At 37.9% G+C, this 20,972-nt stretch overlaps 1 protein-coding gene across 16 annotated transcripts in view; it reads right to left on the bottom strand.

Annotated features, from left to right (window-relative positions):
• Positions 1 to 20,972, bottom strand: part of UNC80 (unc-80 homolog, NALCN channel complex subunit) — a 228,359-nt gene that overhangs the window by 193,773 nt on the left and 13,614 nt on the right. For all 16 annotated transcript variants that reach the window (XM_055109063.2, XM_034955043.3, XM_034955036.3 and 13 more), the window contains exons 5-7: positions 19,879 to 20,002; positions 16,382 to 16,455; positions 12,145 to 12,284 (exon numbers count right to left, since the gene is read on the bottom strand). In XM_055109063.2, the coding sequence (XP_054965038.1) occupies positions 12,145 to 12,284; positions 16,382 to 16,455; positions 19,879 to 20,002 (338 nt within the window). The remainder of the gene's footprint in view (positions 1 to 12,144; positions 12,285 to 16,381; positions 16,456 to 19,878; positions 20,003 to 20,972) is intronic.

The raw sequence follows: 20,972 nt of genomic DNA, 5'->3' as shown, positions 1-20,972 counted from the left end.
ATAAAACAGAATTAGTGGACGAGGAATGCTCAACAATTGATGTGAAAAAATATGTACAGAAATAGCCATAAAAATTTTAATATATTAAATGATGGTGACATTATCATTATTACAGCCAGCCTCCAACATAGCCCCCAATGATCCCTGCCTCCTGCTATTCATATTCTATTGTGGTCCCTTCCCACTCTGCACTAAAATTAGTTGGTGTGATCCAAAGAGTATAGCAGAATTGATGGTATGTCATTTCAGAGATTAGGTTATAAAAGATTAGGTTATAAAAGATTAGGTTATAGAAGATTAGGTTATAGAAGATTAGGTTATAAAAGCATCCATTTTTGATGCTCCCTTTCTTTCTTGAATAATTTGTTTTGGGGAAACCAGATTCTATGTTATGAGCAGCCCTACGGAGAGACACAAATGGTGAGGAATTGTGTCCTCTGGCCAATGGCCATCTGAGTGAGCTTGAAAGCAAAGCCTTCAGACCAGTCAAGCCTTCAGATACCTGCAGGCCTGGCCAACAGCTTGAGAGACTCTGTGCTACAATCACTCAGCTAAGCTGTTTCAGCATTCATGATCCTTAGAAACTATGCAAAAAAATAAACGTCCTTTGTTTTAAACTGCTAGGATTTGGGATAATTTGTTACATAGAAATTGACAGCTAATACAGATTTTGGAACCAAGATAAAACCCTAATTTTGAAAATTGTTTCTTAACAAGAAGTAAGGAGTGTACTATTGGGAACTGGAGAAGGAGAATCCTTGTTATGTAGTAACAGAAAGTTGCTTAGCTGTGATGTGGAAAGTTAAAAAATAAGTGCCTAACACACTGGGTGATCTAACAAAGGAGACTTCCAAATAAAATGTTGAAGGTGCCTTCTAATTTCTTCTTGCTCTTATAGTAAGTTGAGGAAGAAAAGTTATGAACTAAAGGAAGAACTGTTAAAGACTAATGAGCTGGAACTTGATTTTGAAAAATCTCAGCTTCTCCAGATGGGAAATAATGCTAAAATTAAGAAATGGCTTCCAATAATAAATCAAATATAAAGAACTTTTGGAAAAATGTGGTCTAAAGATGAAGCCAAGGGTGGGAGTTGCACAGTCATTTGTTAAGACTTCAGAATGATCTCAGGCCATACCCAAGAATACCGTTCCATTAGATAAAAGGCCCTTTCGGAGCTTGCAGTGAGCCGAGATTGCGCCACTACACTCCAGCCTGGGCGACAGAGCGAGACTTCGTCTCAAAAAAAAAAAACAAAACAAAAAAACTCTCTAAATTAAATGTTGAGAGTGTGATTCAAATCCAAATATTTATAACTTTTTTACATATATATATATATATATGTAACTTCTAAGAAACTTAAGGGCACTTAAGTTTCTTAGAGGTTCAACAGAAGCACAAAATAGAAATGAGATTATCTCAGAGATTTGTAGATGTGGATTTTTTCCATTCTAGTGGACCCTAAAAAGATTCACAGTGAACCCACAAAGTTTTAAAAATAATTATATCAGCAAAAACACTTCCAGAGACAGTACAAGAGGAAAAAAGAGGCTATTAGACTCCCAAAACTTTACTGGCAGGAAGCAAGCTGAGGAAACTACTCAGCTGTAAACACATGCAACCTTTATTGAAAAAGGATAGCTGATTTGGAGGACAGAATTAATAGCCCAGAGGGTGGAGCCAAGAACCATGGGCAGGAATAGCACTGAGTTTTAATCAAGGACCTTCCAATATTTTTCCACCTTAATTTCAAAACTAATAAGGACCAGTGCCTCTCATTTTCTCTCTTTGATTATACATGTCCAGAGCAGGTATCCTATGCCTATTTTACCACTGTATGTTGGGCGTGTTTGGTGCAGATAACCATATCTCTTTAGTCCACAGGCATTTTAAATCACTTTGGTAACATCTCATAGGTAATAGATGAGTAGGAAGTAATGATTAATGTAGAAATACTTGTTTGGAAGCAGTTGCAGAAATCTAAATAAAGGCTGGGAATGGCAGCTCACACCTGTAATCCCAGCACTGTGAAAGGCTGAGGCAGGAGGATCACTTGAGGCCAGGGGTTCAAGACCAGCCTGGGCAACATAGCAAGACCACGTCTCTACAAAAAAAATGTTTTTAAAAATAGTGGGACTTGATGGTGCACATTGTATTCTTATCCACTTGGGAGGCTGTGGCAGAAGAATTGCTTAAGCCTAGGAGTCTGAGGTTACAGTGAGCTGTGATCATGCCACTGCACTCCAGTCTCAGTGACAGAGTGAGACCCTGTCTCTAAAAAATTAAATTAAAAAAAGAAATCCAAGTAAGAAATGATAAGGATATGAACCAAGCCAGTGACTATGAGGTTGGAGAAAAAAGATTTGACAGACATTAAGAAGGCAGAATGTAAAGGACTTGATGTGGAGTGAACCTCATATTTTTGACTAGAATATCTAGGCCAATAATGGTGGCATATACTGACATAGAAATAAATGAATATTTGAATATTTAAATAATACAATAAATGTAGAGACTCTAGTACAATTTTGTACACATAGATATCCAAAAAGGTAGTTCTTATTGTTATTCTCTTAGTCTGTGTCCTAAGTAACTACCTTTCCCCAAATCTGATTTAATTATGTCATTGATAACTTTGTTGTCATCAAATAAAATGAAACCCTTGTGGAGGTGCTGGTGGTCATAATGGTTACTTTTGAGTCAGTGGAAGGCTAATATAGGAAGAGTTTGTACATCTTCAAAAGAACTGTGTAGCCAGATTTTAGGAGAAACGCCCTTGATTCCCATCTGATGGTGTTCACACCCTTTATCATCTTCTCTTGAGTGCAGGCAGGAACTGTGATTTATTTATGACCAATAAAATATGGAAAAGGTAAAGGGATGTCACTCCCATAATTAGGTTACCTTATATGACAAAGGTAATGAGACATCACTCCTGTGGTTATGTCACATTGTAAACACTGTATTAGCAGACTGGAATTAGAGAGGATTTCTCTCCCTTGCTGGTTTTGAACAAATCAGCTGCCATATTTTGAGGTAGCTTATGAAGAGGGCCATGTGGAAAATAACTGTGGGCAGGCTTCAGAAACTAAGACCAGTCACCAGCCAATATCCAGCAAGAAAACAAGCACCTTAGTCCTAGAACTGCAAGGAAATGAATTCTGTCAACAACCTGAGAGAAACTGTAACTGGATATTTCCCCAGTAAAGCCTGTGAGGCAACTGCAGTCCATGCCAACACCTAGATTTCAGCTTGGTAAGACCCTGAAGCAGAGAACTCAACTAACTTGTGCCTGGGTTTTCCCCTACAATCGAAAGATAATAAATGTGTGTTACAGAGAAGTTAAAAAAAATGCAAGAACCATAGACAGAAACTACAGAAAAACAAATTTTGATGATGTATAAGAAGGACATTCCACTAAACAGAGCTACCTAAAACTAAAACAAACTTCATGAGGGAGCACTAAATTGATCATTGCTTAAAGTTGTTAGTACATTAGCTAAGTTACAGGAGATGGGATTGATTATCCTCACAGAGTTCCTTCCATATTACTTAAAAAATTTTTAACTTTCAAATTTTTGTTTTAAATTGATGGATAATATTATATATTTATGAAGTACAATGTGATATTTTAATATATGTTCATATTATGGCATGATTAACTCAAACTAAGTTACAGATTCATCATCATCTCACATACTTTTTTTGTGGTAAAAATATTTAAAACCTGCTCTTTTAGTAATTTTGAAATAAACAATGCTTTATTGTTTATTATAGTCACCATTCTGTGCAATAGATCACTAAAGCTCCTTCCTCTCATCTAACTGAAATTTTATACCCTTTGATCAACATCTCCCTTTCCCCATCCATCCCCCTCTCCCAGCTTCTGATAACTACCATTCTACTCTACTTCTACAAGTTCAACACTTTTTAAGATTCCATGTATATTATATAATTTTAAATGCTTATCGCCATTGACCTGGGACAGTAAATCAGTGGATAAATACAAACAACCCTGTTTACACAACCAAAATTGCTATCAAAATTTCATATTCTCTACCAGCAGAAGATTATTCAACTGGGCCACTTGCTTTTAAAGTCCAAAGAAAGACACAAAGACATATACATTATTTACATATTATTTTTTTAAAGCACAAGATAGTAGTATTTTGGTTAAAAAATTGTATTAATATGACTGTGCTTTAAACAATTCTAAGAAATCTTTCAAAAACAATGCACCCATGTAGCCTGATTCTAGTGCCAGTTGGAGGTAGATCATTTAAAAATTATCAAATGAAAAGGTAAGTCAGATAAAAAGCAAAAAAAAAAAAAAAAAAGCAGGGGTTGGCCGGGCATGGTAGATCACACCTGTAATCCCAGCACTTTGGGAGGCCGAGGTGGGTGGATCACAAGGTCTGGAGTTCAAGACCAGCCTGGCCAACATGGTGAAACCCCATCTCTACTAAAAATACAAAAATTAGTCAGGCGTGGTAGCAGGCACCTGTAATCCCAGCTACTTGGGAGGCTGAGGCAGGAGAATTGCTTGAATCCAAGAGGCAGAGATTGCAGTGAGCCGAGATTGTGCCACCGCACTTCAGCCTGGACAACAGAGGAAGATTCCGTCAAAAAAAAAAAAAAAAAAGCAGGGGTTGCAATCCTAGTCTCTGACAAAACAGACTTTAAACCAACAAAGATCAAAAAAGGCAAAGAAAGGCATTACATAATGGTGAAGGGAACAATCCAATAGGAAGAGCTATTTTAAATACATATGCACCCAATACAGGAGCACCCAGATTCATAAAACAAGTTCTTAGAGACCTACAACGAGACTTAGACTCCCAAACAGTAATAGTGGGAGATTTTAACACCCCAATGTCAGTATTAGACAGATCAATGAGACAGAAAATTAACAAGGATATTCAGGGCTTGAACTAAGCTCTAGATCAAGCAGACTTAGTAGACGTTTACAGAACTCTCTACCCCAAGTCAACAGAATATTCATTCTTCTTAGTGTCACTTGGCACTTATTCTAAAATCGACTACATAATTGGAAGTAGAACACTCCTCAGCAAATGCAATAGAACTGAAATCATAACAAACAGTCTCACAGACCACAGTGTAATCAAATTAGAAATCGGGATTAAGAAACTCACTCAAAACCACATGATTTCATGAAAATTGAACAACTTGCTCCTGAATGACTCCTGGGTAAATAATGAAATTAAGGCAGAAATCAAGAAGTTCTTTGAAACCAATGAGAACAAAGAGACAACGTACCAGAATCTTTGGGACACAGCTAAAGCAGTGTTTAGAGGGAAATTTATAGCACTAAATGTCCATATCAGAAAGCTAAAAAGATCTCAAATCAACATGGTAACATCACAATTAAAAGAGCTAGAAAGGCAAGAACAAACTAATCCAAAAGCTAGCAGAAGACAAGAAATAACTAAGATCAGGGAAGAATTGAAGAAGATAGGGACATGAAAAACCTTACAAAAAATCAACAAATCCAGCAGCTGTTTTCTTTTTAATAACAAAACAAATAGACCACTAGCTAGACTAATAAAGAAGAAGAGAGAGAAGAATCAAATAGACACAGTAAAAAATGATAAAGGGGATATCACCAATGACCCCACAGAAATGCAAACTACCATCAGAGAATACTATAAACACCTCTATGCAAATAAATTAGAAAATCTAGAAGAAAGGGATAAATTCCTGGATGCATACACCCTACCAAGACTAAACCAGGAAGAAGTTGAATCCCCGAATAGCCCAATAGCAAGCTCTGAAATTGATGCAGTAATTAATAGCCTACGAACCAAAAAAAGCCCAGGACCAGAGGGATTCACAGCTGCCAGAAATACAAAGAAGAGCTGGTACCATTCCTTCTGAAACTATTCCAAACAATTAAAAAGGAGGGATTCCTCCCTAACTCATTTATGAAGCCAGCATCATCCTGATACCAACACCAGGAAGAGACACAACAAAAAAAATTTCAGGCTAATATCTCTGATGAACATTGATGCAAAAATCCTCAATAAAATACTGGCAAACCAAATGCAGCAGCACATCAAAAAAGATGTCCACCATGACCAAGTTGGCTTCATCACTGGGAAGCAAGGCTGGTTCAACGTATGCAAATCAATAAACGTAATTCATCACATAAACAGAACGAAAGACAAAAGGCACATGATTATCTCAATAGACACAGAAAAGACCTTTGATAAAACCCAACATCCCTTCATGTTAAAAATTCTCAATACCTAGGTACTGATGGAACATATCTCAAAATAATAAGAGCTGTTTATGACAAACCATAGCCAATATCCTATTGAATGGACAAAAGCTGGAAGCATTCCCTTTGAAAACTGGTACAAGATAAGGATGCCCTCTCTCACCACTCCTATTCAACACAGTATTGGAAGTTATGGCCAGGGCAATAAGGCAAGAGAAAGGAATAAAGGGTATTAAAATAGGAAGAGCGGAACTCAAGTTGTCTCAAGTGTCCAGACAACATAATTTTTATGTAGAAAACCCCATCATCTCAGCCCAAAAACTTCTTGAACTGCTAAGCAACTTCAGCAGTCTCAGTATACAAAATCAATGTGCAAAAATCACAAGTGTTCCTTTACACCAACAATAGGCAAGCAGCGAGCCAAATCATGAATGAACCCCCATTCACAATTGCTACAAAGATAATAAAATACCTAGAAATACAGCTAACAAGGGATATGAAGGACCTTTTCAAGGAGAACTACAAACCACTGCTCAGGGAAATAAGAGAGGACACAAACAAATGGAAAAACATTCCATCTTCCTGAATAGGAAGAATCAATATTGTGAAAATGGCCATACTGCCCAAAGTAATTTATAGATTAAATGCTATTCCCATCAAACTACCATTGACATTCTTCACAGAATTAGAAAAAAAACTTATTTTATTTTTTTAAAATAAAATAATGAATTTAAAATAAATTAAATTTAAATTTTATTTTAAATTGTATATGGTATCAAAGAACTATCAAAGGAGACCCGTAGGCTGGGCACGGTGGATCACGCCTGTAATCCCAGCACTTTGGGAGGCCGAGGTGGGCAGATCACAAGGTCAGGAGATCAAGACCATCCTGGCTAACACAGTGAAACCCTGTCTCTACTAAAAAAAAAAAAAAAAAAATTAGCCAGGCTTGGTGGTGGGTGCCTGTAGTCCCAGCTACTCGGCAGGCTGAGGCAGGAGAATGGCGTGAACCTGGGAGGTGGAGCTTTCAGTGAGCCAAGATCACACCACTGCATTCCAGCCTGGGCGACAGAGCAAGACTCCATCTCAAAAAAATAATAATAATAAAAATAAAAAAAAGGAGAGCCGTATAGCCAAGACAATCTTATGCAAAAACAACAAAGCTGGAGGCATCACACTATCTGACTTCAAACTATACTACAAGGCTACAGTAACCAAAACAGCATGGTATTGGTACCAAAACAGACATATAGAGCAATGAAACAGAACAGACACCTCAGAAATAACATCACACATCTACAACCATCTGATCTTTGACAAACCTGACAAAAACAAGCAATGGGGAAAGGATCTCCTATTCAGTAAATGGTGCTGGCAAAACTGGCTAGCCATAGGTAGAAAACTGAAACTGGACTCCTTTCTTATACCTTATACAAAAATTAACTCCAGATGGATTAAAGACTTAAATGTAAAACCCAAAACCATAAAAACCCTAGAAGAAAACCTAGGCAGTAGCATTCAGGACACATGCATGGGCAAAGACTTCATGACTAAAATGCAAAAAGCAATTGCAACAGAAGCCACAATTGACAAATGGGATTTAATTAAACTAAAGGGCTTCTGCATAGCAAAAGAAACTATCATCAGAGTGAACAGGCAGCCTACAGAATGGGAGAAAATTTTTCCAATCTACCCATCTGACAAAAGTCTAATATCCAGAATTTACAAGGAAGTTAAACATATTTACAAGAAAAAAACAGACAAGTCCATCAAAAAGTGGGCAAAGGATATGGACAGTCATTTCTCAAAAGAAGACATTTACACAGCTGACAAACATATGAAAAAAAGCTCAACATCACTGATCATCAAAGAAATGCAAATCAAAACCACAATGAGATACCATCTCATGCCAGTCAGAATGGCGATTTTCAAGAAATCAGGAAACAATAGATGCTGGTGAGGCTGTGGAGAAATAGGAATGCTTTTACACTGTTGGTGGGAATGTAAATTAGTTCAACCATTGTGGAAGATAGCATGGCGATTCCTCAAAGATCTAGAAACCAGAAATACCATTTGACCAAGCAATCCTATTACTGGGTATATACCCAGAGGAAGATAAAGACACATGCACACATATGTTTATTGCAGCACTATTTACAATAGCAAAGACACGGAACCAACCCAAACACCCATAAATGACAGACTGGATAAAGAAAATGTGGTACATATATACCATGGAATACTATGCAACCACAGAAAGGAAAGAGATCGTGTGCTTTGCAGGGACATGGATGAAGCTGGAAGCCATCATCCTCAGCAAACTAACACAGGAACAGAAAACCAAACACCACATGTTCTCACTCATAAGTGGGAGTTGAACATTGAGAACACATGGATACAGAGGAGGAACAACACACACCAGGGACTGTGGTGGGGTTGGGGGTGAGGTGAGGGAACTTAGGGGACAGGTCAATAGGTGCAGCAAACCATCATGGCACTCACATACCTATGTAACAAACCTGCATGTTCTGCACGTGTCTCATTTTTTTTGTTTGTTTGTTTCTTTAGAAGAAATAAAGGGGAAAAAAGAATATTGTTTAACAATAGAAAGGAATGAATTACTAATACATGCTATAATGTGGATAAATCTCAAAAACATTATGCTAAGTGAAAGAAGCCAGATTCAAAAGGCCACAGACTGTATGAATTCATTTATATGAAATGTCTAGAAATGCAACCCAATAGAAATAAAAAGTATATTAGTGGTTATCTGGGGCTGGGTGTGGGAATGGGAGTGACACAAGGGATGGGCACAAGGGACATTTTTGGGTGATGAAAATGTTCTTAAATTGGATTGTAGTGGTAGTTGCACAATTCTGTAAATTTACTAAAAATCATTAAACTGTGTATTAGTTCGTTTTCATGCTGTCGATAAAGAAATACCTGAAACTGGGAATATAAACAGGTTTAATTGGATTTATAGTTCCACATGGCTGGGGAGGCCTCAGAATCATGGCAGGATGTGAAAGGCACTTCTTACATGGTGGCAGCAAGAGAAAAATGAAGAAGCAGCAGAAGAAGAAACCCCTGATAAACCCATCAGATCTCGTGAGACTTATTCACTGAGACTTACCATGAGAATAGTACAGGAAAGACTGGCCCCCATGATTTTATAATCTCCCCGTGGGTCCCTCCCACAATACATGAGAATTCTGGGAGATACCATTCAAGCTGAGATTTAGTGGGGACACAGCCAAACCATATCATTCCACCCCTGGCGCCTCCAAGTCTCATATCCTCACATTTCAAAACCAACCATGCCTTCCCAATAGTCTCCCAGAGTCTTAACTCATTTCAGCATTAACCCAAAAGTCCACAGTCCAAAGTCTCATCTGAGACAAGGCAAGTCCCTGCGCTTATAAGCCTGTAAAATCAAAAGCAAGTTAGTTACTTCCTAGATACAATGGGGGTACAGGTATTGGGTAAACACAGCCGTTTCAAATGGGAGAAATTGGCCAAAACAAAGGGGCTACAGGGGCATGCAAGTCCAAAGTCCAGCAGGACAGTCAAACTTTAAAGCTCCAAAATGATCTTCTTTAACTCCAGGCCTCACATCCAGGTTACGCTGATGCAAGAGGTGGGTTCCCATGGTCTTGGGCAGCTCCGCCCTGTGGCTTTGGAGGGTACAGCCTCCCTCTCGGCTGCTTTCACAGGCTGGTGTTGAGTGTCTGCGGCTTTTCCAGGTGCATGATCCAAGCTGTCAGTGGAACTACCATTCTGGGGTCTGGAGGACAGTGGCCCTCTTCTCACAGCTCCACCTGGCAGCACTCCATTAGGGACTCTGTGTGCGGCCTCTAACCCCACATTTCCCTTCTGCACTGCCCTAGCAGAGGTTCTCCATGAGGGCCCTGCACCTGCAGCAAACTTTTGCCTGGGCATCCAGGAGTTTCCATATATCTTCTGAAATATAGGTGGAGGTTCCCAAACCTCAATTCTTGACTTCTGTGCACCTGCAGGCTCAACACCACATGGAAGCTACTGAGACTTGGGGCTTCCACCCTCTGAAGTCACATCCTGAGCTGTACATTGGCCCCTTTCAGCCACAGCTGGAGCAGTTGGGACCCACGGCACCAAGTCCCTCGGCTGCACACAGCACGAGGACCCTGGGCCAGCCCACCAAACTGCTTTTTCCTCCTGGGCCTCTGGGCCTGTGATGGGAGGGGCTGCTGTGAAGGTCTCTGACATGGCTTGGAGACATTTTCCCCATGGTCTTGGGGATTAACATTAGGCTCCTTGCTCCTTACTTATGCAAATTTCTGCAGTTGGCTTGAATTTCTCCCCAGAAAATTGGTTTTTCTTTTCTGTTGCATGGTCAGGCTGCAAATTTTCTGAACTTTTATGCTCTGTTTCCCTTTTAAAACTGAATGCCTTTAACAGTATCCAAGTCACCTCTTGAATGCTTTGCTGTTTAGAAATTTCTTCCACCAGGTAACCTAAATCATCTCTCTCAAGTTCAAAGTTCCAAAAATCTCTAGGACAGGGGCAAAATGCCACCAGTCTCTTTGCTAAAACATAACAAGAGTCACCTTTGCTCCAGTTCCCTACAAGTTCCTCATCTCCATCTGAGACCACCTCAGCCTGGTTTTATTGTCTATGTCGCTATCAGCGTTTTGGGCAAAGCCATTCAACAAGTCTCGAGGTAAAGTTCCAAACTTTCCCACACTTCCCTGTCTTCTTCTGAGCTCTTCAAACTGTCCCAATCTCTGCCTGTTACCCAGTTCCCAAGTTGCTTCCACACTTTTGGGTATCTTTTCAGCAATGCCCCACTCTACTGGTACCAATTTACTATATTAGTTCATTTTCATGCTGCTGATAAATACCCCAAACTGGGAACATAAATAAGTTTAATTGGAGTTACAGTTCCACATGGCTGAGAAGGCCTCAGAATCATGGTGGGAGGTGAAAGGTGCTTCTTATATGGTGGTGGCAAGAGAAAAATGAAGAAGAGGCAAAAGTGGAAACCCCGGATAAACCCATCAGATCTCATGAGATTTACTCACTAACTTGAGAATAGCATGGGAAAGACTGGCCCCCATGATTCAATTACCTCCCCCTGGGTCCCTCCCACAACACGTGGGAATTCTGGGAGATACAATTCAAGTTGAGATTTAGTGGGGCACAGCCAAACCATATAAAACTGTAAACTTAAAATAGGTTAATTTTATAGTATGTAAGTTACACCTCAATAAAACTAGTCTTAAAAATGTTCCCTTTTAAAATACTATGTATTACTAGGCTATAATTTTATTTGAAAGTAGGGATATACAGATGGTCTCAGGAGCTCTTGCCCCATAGGTGGAGTGTCAAACCTCATGACTCCAGGTGTCCATAATTTCAACTGCTAATAAGAAGAAATAGACTATTTCTTGTTTCTGGAGAAGGTGTTTATAAGCAAATTCACTATGTACACCAAATAACAAGGGTAGGGTTAGAATATTTACAAAGAATAGACTTTTAAATTCCTATGTAATTTAGAAGCACTAATTTTAATACAAGGATATAGCGGTATAAAATATTCTTTTATATTAAAACAGATCCTTTAACATCTCTGCAACATAATCTTCTGATAGCATCATTTGAGTTCTGCACTTAAACATTTTAAGTAACACTTAATTCAGACATCTCATTAAATCAGAAGCATCTTTTCCACTTTCGCCCTAGTTTGTTTAAAGGAGAGCCATTCATAGCATATTTCTACAATTATTAATTATACTTTGACCAAGAATATGTATACACATATTATGCAAATACATATTTTAAGGAACAGAGGCTATCAAAGTAGTTAAAAATGCATATTTGATTTTTGGTGACCAGTGACACATTTTGTCCCTAACATTGCAGTCAGGTACCTGGAATGTGATGGGCCTCTTTCCTGGGAAGTTTGGGAGGACAGACTTCCATCAAAGGAGTTTCCTCGGTGACAGCCTGAAATGGTGGCCTTGGGTGAGATGGAATCAGACTGGAATGTTTCACAAACCACCTGGAGTCCCTTTTGGAGGCAGAGATAGCAGATTAGGTTTTGTTTTTTGTTTTTTGTTTTCCCCTGTAGCTATATCATCTAGAATTAGCTACCATATTACAACATGGTTCCATATATGGGCTTTTCTTTCACTACAGTTAATTATGATATTATGGGCCAAGGGATTTTGACTTCATCTCAGAGAGAATAGAAACAGACTTCTAGGGATCACCTGTGTCATTTCAAGCATCAGGAAAAGTAATTTCATATATTTTATTTCATTTTATTCTTAATTATTTTCTTTTTCATCTCCATACCCAGTATCTATAGGAGAGTTACACATCAAGAATTCATCATACGGAGGTGAACTGAATAGAAGCATGAGGCTAAAATAGAAGCACCAGGTTAGTAGGAGCTAATCAGATTGAAGCCAGAACATGAGAACAGAAGTACAAGGTTAACTTTTTCTTCATTCATCAGTGGAGAGATGCAATACACTTTTCTAATCGGACACAATGACCTTTATTCTGATTTATAAGTACACATTCAGCAGTTCTGTTACCAGGTAGCTTATTTTAATTACATTTAGCTGACAAATGTAATTCTGCCCAGGTGATGTGAGATATTTTTCCATAGGCATTATAGGTGAAATTCTTTACTAAAGTATAAAGACCCTCAACAATCTATCTGGAAGGTTAGCCCTTACGATTTTAATTTTTGCACACAAAATAAGGCATTATTCAATCATGATGGACAGAGAGATAAATACAGCTAGAAATTTCATGAATTAAGTCTTCTGAAGTTGACCATAAAATTCTTTAGCATAATGTTAGGTGATTTGAGAGATTTAAAAAATTAGATGAATCTGACCCTTAAACTCATGAGCTTACAGTTATGTCTCAAGACAGGTAAGTATAGGTCAGAGAAGCATGTCCAATAGAAAGATAATGCAAGCCACAAACAGCCACATATCTGATTTTAAATTTTGTAGAGGCCACATTAAAAATAGTGAAAAGGAACAGGTGAAATTGTTTTTAATAATATATTCTTTTTAACCCCTAATTATCATTTCAACATAGAATCAATATAAAAAGTATTAAGATGGAGCCGGGCGCAGTGGCTCATGCCTGTAATCCTAGCACTTTGGGAGGCAGAGGTGGGCGGATCACGAGGTCAGGAGATCGAGACCATCCGGGCTAACATGGTAAAACCCCGTCTCTACTAAAAATACAAAAAATTAGCCGGGCGCGGTGGTGGGCGCCTGTAGTCCCAGCTACTCGGGAGGCTGAGGCAGGAGAATGGCATGAACCCGGGAGGCGGAGCTTTCAGTGAGCCGAGATCGCGCCACTGCACTCCAGCCTGGGCGACAGAGTGAGACTCCCTCTCAAAAACAAAGCAAAACAAAACAAAACAAAAAAGTATTAAGATGTTTACTTTTTTTTTCTTTCTTTTAAGACAGGGTCTTGCTTACCCAGTCTGGAGTGCAGTGGTGTGATCTTGACTCATTGCAACCTCCATGTCCCAGGTTCAGGTGATCCTCTCCACTTAGCCTCCCAAATAGCTGGGACTAAAGGCACGTGCCACTGTGTCTTGCTCATTTTTCTATTTTTAGAAGAAGCAGAGTTTTGCCATATTGCCCAGGCTGGTCTCAAACTCCTGGGCTCAAGTGATCTGCCTGCCTAAGCCTCCTAAAGTGCTGGAATTACAGGTATGAGCCACCGTGCCAAGTCTACATTCTATTTTATACTATATTTTCAAAATCTGATGTACATTTTACAGTGTCAATTCAGATTAGCTGTATTTCAAGTGTTCAATAGCCACATGGGCCTAGAGGCTATCATATTGGACAGTGCAGGCTTAGACTAATTAGACAAGAGTTTAGGGGGAATTGGGAATTGAGATCTTTTTTTTTTTTTTTTTTTTTGAGATGGAGTCTCGCTCTGTCTCCCAGGCTGGAGGGCAGTGGCACGATCTCAGCTCACTGCAAGCTCCACCTCCCAGGTTCACACCATTCTCCTGCCTCAGCCTCCCGAGTAGCTGGGACACAGGCATCCACCACCACACCCAGCTAATTTTTTTGTATTTTTAGTAGAGACAGGGTTTCACCGTGTTAGCCAGGATGGTCTTGATCTCCTGACCTCGTGATCTGCCCGCCTCAGCCTGAATTGAGATCTTAATTGGTCCTTAAAAGGATAAAATTTAGACGAAGGAAAGAGAAGTTTCCAGTTAGAGGAAACAATCTGAGCAAGGATTTGGAGGCTAAAATGAGCAGGCACTATAAGTTAGAGATAATAGATAACTGACTGAAGGGATAATCAGAGACAGGGTCACTTAACAAAGGTGGTGCCAAGTGGTGGGAGGCACAAAAAAAACAGGGAGAGGAATTTGGTCTTGCAGCAACAGTCAATAGGATCCACTATAGGTTCCTAAGGAGAAAGCGACATGACAAAAGATGGCATTTGCATAAAATGCCTTATGTGGAATGGTGACTTAATAAATAAATGATGTATTAGGAAAATTAGTCAGGAATTATTAGTGGTATTTATGCAAAGAAGAAAAGTCTAGAAGTATAAAACTCAATTAGATAGGTTCAGCTGCAATTTAGTCATGAGGGCCTGGATTTAGAGGATAGTAGTGGTCATAAACAATAAAGAAAACATCTGAGCAACATAACGAAAAGAAGACAATATGACTTAGCAGGAAATCAAATCGAGAGGATTAAGTATAACATAATATGAGATGTATGTATTTCATTGTATCTAAGATGTCATCATTTAGAAGACATACCATTATTTTACGTAACATTAAGAAAAAAATACCCTGTTAATTAAACTAGGACATGTTACTTGTATCATTGAGGATTTTTTATTTTATACTAGTTGAAAGAGCTATTTTACATTTATTTAGGCACAGCTTTTGAATTATATTTCCATCCTGTGTATATGTAAGAGGAAAGTATAAGTGAAATAAATTGGTGTAGGTATTCCTAAAACTCCTTCACATTTAAAATTTTCAACCCAGAATTGTTAATACTTGAGTTTTTCCAAAGAATAACCTCCTCTGTATCAAGAGTGTTATCTCTTAAAATACTGCTCCACTATTCCCTCTGACATATGCTTATAATCCACTGACCCTGATGATGCAAATTTAGATGCTGGAAATGACCAAATTCATGCTGCACAAGAATTACAACCATATCAAGACAGCTACCAGTAGGGAGATCATAAGAGGCCAAAGAACTCAATTTCAAAGATGTTAAATGTCAAAAATATATACATGTTACAGCATACAAATCACAGCGTCTGTACTTAGTAATTGCTCACTAAATGGTAGATGTAATAGGACTCCAAAATTTCCAGGTTGGAGGGTAAAAAGGGTGATAATCTTCCTGAGTAATAACAGTTGGAAAGAGGATCCAATTTTGATGGAAGGCAGCAAGTTTCACTTTGCACATGTTGAATTGAAAGTGAAAGCAGGTCATTTAATGCCATAAGTTAATGGTAGTATCGATTTCTATGTAGCTTTCAATTACTCCGGACTTCATTTCTTTCTTTTCTTGATCAAACATGACAAATTTGCACTGAATTACATTCTGCATCTTATATCATATTTTGCATCTTCTGTTTTATGTGGGTTAGTCTTGACCCCTCATTAAACTTTAGATTCCTTAAGGGGTAGGACTATCTTATAACTCCTTCCAACTCCCTCTTTCTGACCTCCGGCAGCATTATTCTACCTACATTAGAGTTACTTAACAAGCATTAGGGGATGCAATAATTGAGAACAAGGTGATATGTTATTTAATCTGGGATGTAATGATAACTAACACTTATTGAGTGTTACATGTTAGCCATTGAGATAAAGCACAACTCATTACACACTAACCACCGAGATAAAATACTAGTCGTATATGGTCTTATTTCCACACCTGCACGCTTTGGGGAGATACAGAAAATTAATTTTCATACGACTGATAAAAAACCTGAAGCTGTTAAAAGTTGCACATTCAGAAAGGAGGAGTGGCTTTGAGCCTGGTAGTGATTCTAGAACTCATGTCTTTCCCTTCACACTACACTATGTCCAAGGACTTTCTGCCTCCCTTCTTCTTATGATTATAATAAGCTAACCTCTAAGTGTCTTGCATCTTGATTTGGTGATTCACAGGTCTGGCTTTGACTGTTGATAGGAGAACTTCTCTTAGCTGAAAAGACGGAAGAAGTTCCATCGTTTTATAAGGTTATAAGTTCTTTTTATTTCATAAGTTCATTTCATTTTCAAAAAGAAAAGCTATTTTAATAGAACATTATTACTTTAAAAGAAGACATTAACGCATATTGTAAGAGATATTCAAATAACCAATTCAAAAATCTTAGCATTTTTTTGGTTATTAATGTAGATATTCATCTCTTCAGTCTGACTCAGTAAGTTAAGGTGCTAAAAAGTTGGCAATACTGAAAATAACAATAATAGTTAACACCTACTCAGCACCTAATATATGCAAAGTTCTCTAAGCATTTTACATATACAGTCATGCATCACTTAAGGACAAAGATACGTTCTGAGAAATGTGTTGTTAGGCAATTTCATCATTGTGCAAACATAGAGCTTACTTACACAAACCTAGATGGTATAGCCACCTACACATCTAGGCTATATGACGTAGCCTAGTGCTTCTAGGCTACAAACCTGTACAGTATGTTACTGTATTGAATCCTGTAGGCATTTATAACACAGTGGTATTTGTGTATCTAAACATAGAAAATATCAGTAAAAATACAGTATAAAAGATAACAAATTATACACCTATATAGAGCACTTACCATGAATGGAGCTTGCAGGAATGGGTGTTGATCTGGGTGAGTCAGTGAGTGAGTAGTGAGTGAATATGAAGGCAATGCTAAATTTATCTTTAAAAAGCTTTTATTCTTTAATAATAAATTAACTTTGGCTTACTATAACTTTATAAACTTTTTAGTTTTTTAAACTTTTTGACTCTTTTGTAATAGGCTTAGCTTAAAACAAATACATAATACAGCTGCACAAAAATATTTGATTTCTTTATAACTTTATTCTATAAGCTTTTTAATATAGTCATATATTTATAAATTTATATATTTATTTTACTTTTATTTTTTATTTTTTATATTTTATACTTTTAATATATTTTATAGTATATATTATTATATATACTAGTATGTAGTATGTATAGTATGTATTAAAAAGTATAAGAGTATATTTTATGCTTTTTATATACTTATGTACTTATTTTATACTTTTTTTTAAAACTTTTTTTTTTTTTTTTTTTTTGAGACGGAGTCTCGCTCTGTGGCCCAGGCGGGAGTGCAATGGTGCGATCTCTGCTCACTGCAACCTCCACCTCCCAGGTTCAAGCAATTCTCTTGCCTCAGCCTTCCCAAGTAGCTGGGATTATAGGCATGCGCTACCAAGCCCAGCTAATTTTGTATTTTTAATAGAGATGGGGTTTCTCCGTGTGGGTCAGGCTGGTCTCGAACTCCTGACCTCAGGTGATCCGCCCACCTCAGCCTCCCAAAGTGCTGGGATTACAGGCATGAGCCACCGCGCCCGGCCAACTTTTTTGTTTTAAAACAAGTGCAGCTACTGCTTACTCATTATGTGCCAGGCATTCCTATTTTGGTTAAAAACAAGACAAACACACACATTAGCCTAGGCCTACCCGGCATCAAGATCATCTGTATCACTGTCTTCCACCTTCATGTCTTGTCCCAAAGGAAGGTCTTCAGGGGCAATAACACACATGGAATTGTCATCTTTTATGATAACAATGCCTTCTTCTGGAACATCTCCTAAAAGACCTGCCTAAGATTGTTTTACAGTTAACTTTTTAAAAATAATAAAAATAGGTAGTAGGAGTAGAAGAAATATACTCTAAAATAACAATGAAAAGTATGGTATAGCAAATACATAAACCAGTTATATACTTGTTGGTTATTATTATAAAGTATTATATGCGTATATAATTGTATGGGCTATACTTTTATAAAACAGGCAGTGTGGTAGGTTTGTTTAAACCAGCATCACCACAAACACATGAGTAATGCCTTGCACTATGTTACCATGGCTACGAGACCACTAGGTGACAGGAGTTTTTCAGCTCCATTATGATCTTATGGGACTACTGTTGTAAACACAGTCATTGACCAAAATGCTGTTATGTGGCGCAAAACTATAATTCATTTAACCCTTAAAATAACTCAATAATACTACCATATTATTACGCCAATTTTACAGGGGAAGAAACTAAGACACAGTGAGTTAAACTTGTCCAAGGTCACTTGACCCTTGCATGAAGGTTATAGCCCAGACTAACTTTAGAGTCTGTGCTTTAACTATTACATAAAGCTATCCTGGAGGTAAAATTCAAATCAGTTACATCTTTATCTGAGGACCAGGAACAGTGGGACACTAAGATGGCAATGTCTCATTCAAATTGTGAGTAAACTGGTGCCGAGAAGGAAGGTGATTTATCAAGATCACCATGTGCCATTGCTTTTTCTTCTGGCCATGCTGTCTAAGCTGAGTCTAATTTCCCCTCAGATGCTGGGCACTGCTTCAAGTCCATCAGGCAGAGGGAAAATAAACCCACTGTGAATATCATCCAGAAACAAAAGAAGGGTGAGGTAAACAGCCCAAGTACTTCCATGCAGGGACATGGTTTCTTAGTAGTTTTTATATATGTGTTAAATTATAGCATATATGTTAATAAAAAAGATTGTCCATTGTCTGCACAAAACCCTTATGAATTAAGCAAATTATATATATGTGTGTGGTGTATTTTAAAAATATATACATATATATGCTTCTGTAGATTTTCCACATAATTTATTTCTTTTTAAATTTTATTATTAATACTAAAAATAGAGTTGGGAATAGAAGACTAGAATTTATTAAGCACTTACTATAAAGCAGGCACTTAATGCACTCTCATTTACCTCTTACTAAAAAGCCCTATAAGGTGGCATTATCACCTCAATTTTACATAAATGGAAATGCTTAGGAAAGTTAGGTTATATACATAGTAAGAGATAGATTTGGAGATTTGGAGATAGACAGTGTGAGCCTGCTATGCACTTTTCAATCTATGATGTTGTGTTCTTTCTGCAGTTGAACAATGGGACTATTTCATTAGATAATTCCTGAAGAGAAATGCTTTGATAACAATACAACACTAAGATGATTTTGTTAAGGAGCCCCTGCTCCATTTACCATGATGATGATGATAACATAATAATAATAATAATCGCAGCTGCCACTATGTGCCAGACATTCTTCTAAGCATTTTTACATATATTAGCTCCATTCCTCATAACAATCTTGTAAGTAGTATTAATATGATATTTAAATTCCCAGTTTACAGATGAGGAAGCTGAGGCACAGGAAGTCTAAATGAATTGCCCAAAGTCCATGCTCTTGATTCAGAGTAGTTTCTCCTCATGTGAATAAGCCCTATATCAGGACACTTAAATAACTACATGTAGATATTTGCTTCTTTTTGACTTCTTAGGGGCAAATTATCCCATCACTCTAACTACTGTGTGTGAGGGAATCTGCTAATACTGTCCTACTGAGTGTCCAAGTTACAAACCTGTAATGATGTTCCTGATGGGCTTCACCAGTGCGGTAAAGCCAGAGACTTCGGGCTGTCTGTGTTCCCACATGGGCTGCCATATAACAAGCCCACTGGCCAGACGGAAGGTGAGGTCAGATTCCTAGGGGGGAGGAGAAGATATATGTCCAATAACTGACATGTAACAGCTGCTTAAAGGGACCAATCAATGCAAGGACTAACATCACTCACAAGGTTATTTTCAGAGTGAATTTATCTGCCAAACCTTCTCTCATCAGTCAGATGAATGTTTCTAGAGTAAACCAATGATCCAAAGTTATCACTGCAATTACTATGAAAATCCCAGCTGTCTGCTTTATCCAAAATTAATGACCAATCAAAACATAGCTTTGGGCAAAGCATGGAATATACAAACTATTGTTTTGTGTTTGCAGTGATTGAAACTTGTTTATTTCAGGAGCCCTGGCAGATCTCTTCACTTTGGTTATTATTATCATTCCTCTTAATTATTTAGTTGTCCTTATTCTCCCTCATAAGGCAAAATACTCAGATACTGGCTATTTTGACATTCTATTGTCCAGTCCATCTTTTTTCTTACATTTTATGGAATCAGGCACATATAATTTGACCCTTCATAGTGTATTATTTTGTAATGTTGTCTTCTTAACAACCTTTAATTTCTTGAGGGCAAGGATAAATCAAGCATCCTCCTTCCCTCTCAGCCCCGAGCATCATCACAATGTTTAACATAGCATTAGGAACTGGGTACACAACAGATACTCAATAAATACTTGCTGAATAGGGCTGACTTTACAACCCATGCTCACTCAATTTATCTATGATTTAAAGTATCTTTCAAGAGCATATCCTCTGCTATCATATTGTATAAGTACAAATACATGACATTCTGAGATTATATCTTAAACACTTCAGTCTCTCAAAACAATGTAAAGATAGAAGCAGAGAATGTGATCACAGATTAATGAATACATCTGAGACCCAGGAACTCACTTAGAGCAGTGATTTGCAACCCCAGCTTGCATATTACAATCACCAGGGGAGCTTTTAAATCTAAGAGGCCCAGGTATCACTTACCTCTCCTACCCAGACCC

The sequence above is a fragment of the Pan paniscus genome, chromosome 13 (assembly GCF_029289425.2).
Source record: "Pan paniscus chromosome 13, NHGRI_mPanPan1-v2.0_pri, whole genome shotgun sequence".
Taxonomy (NCBI): domain Eukaryota; kingdom Metazoa; phylum Chordata; class Mammalia; order Primates; family Hominidae; genus Pan; species Pan paniscus.
This window is presented reverse-complemented; position numbering and strand designations above follow the sequence as displayed.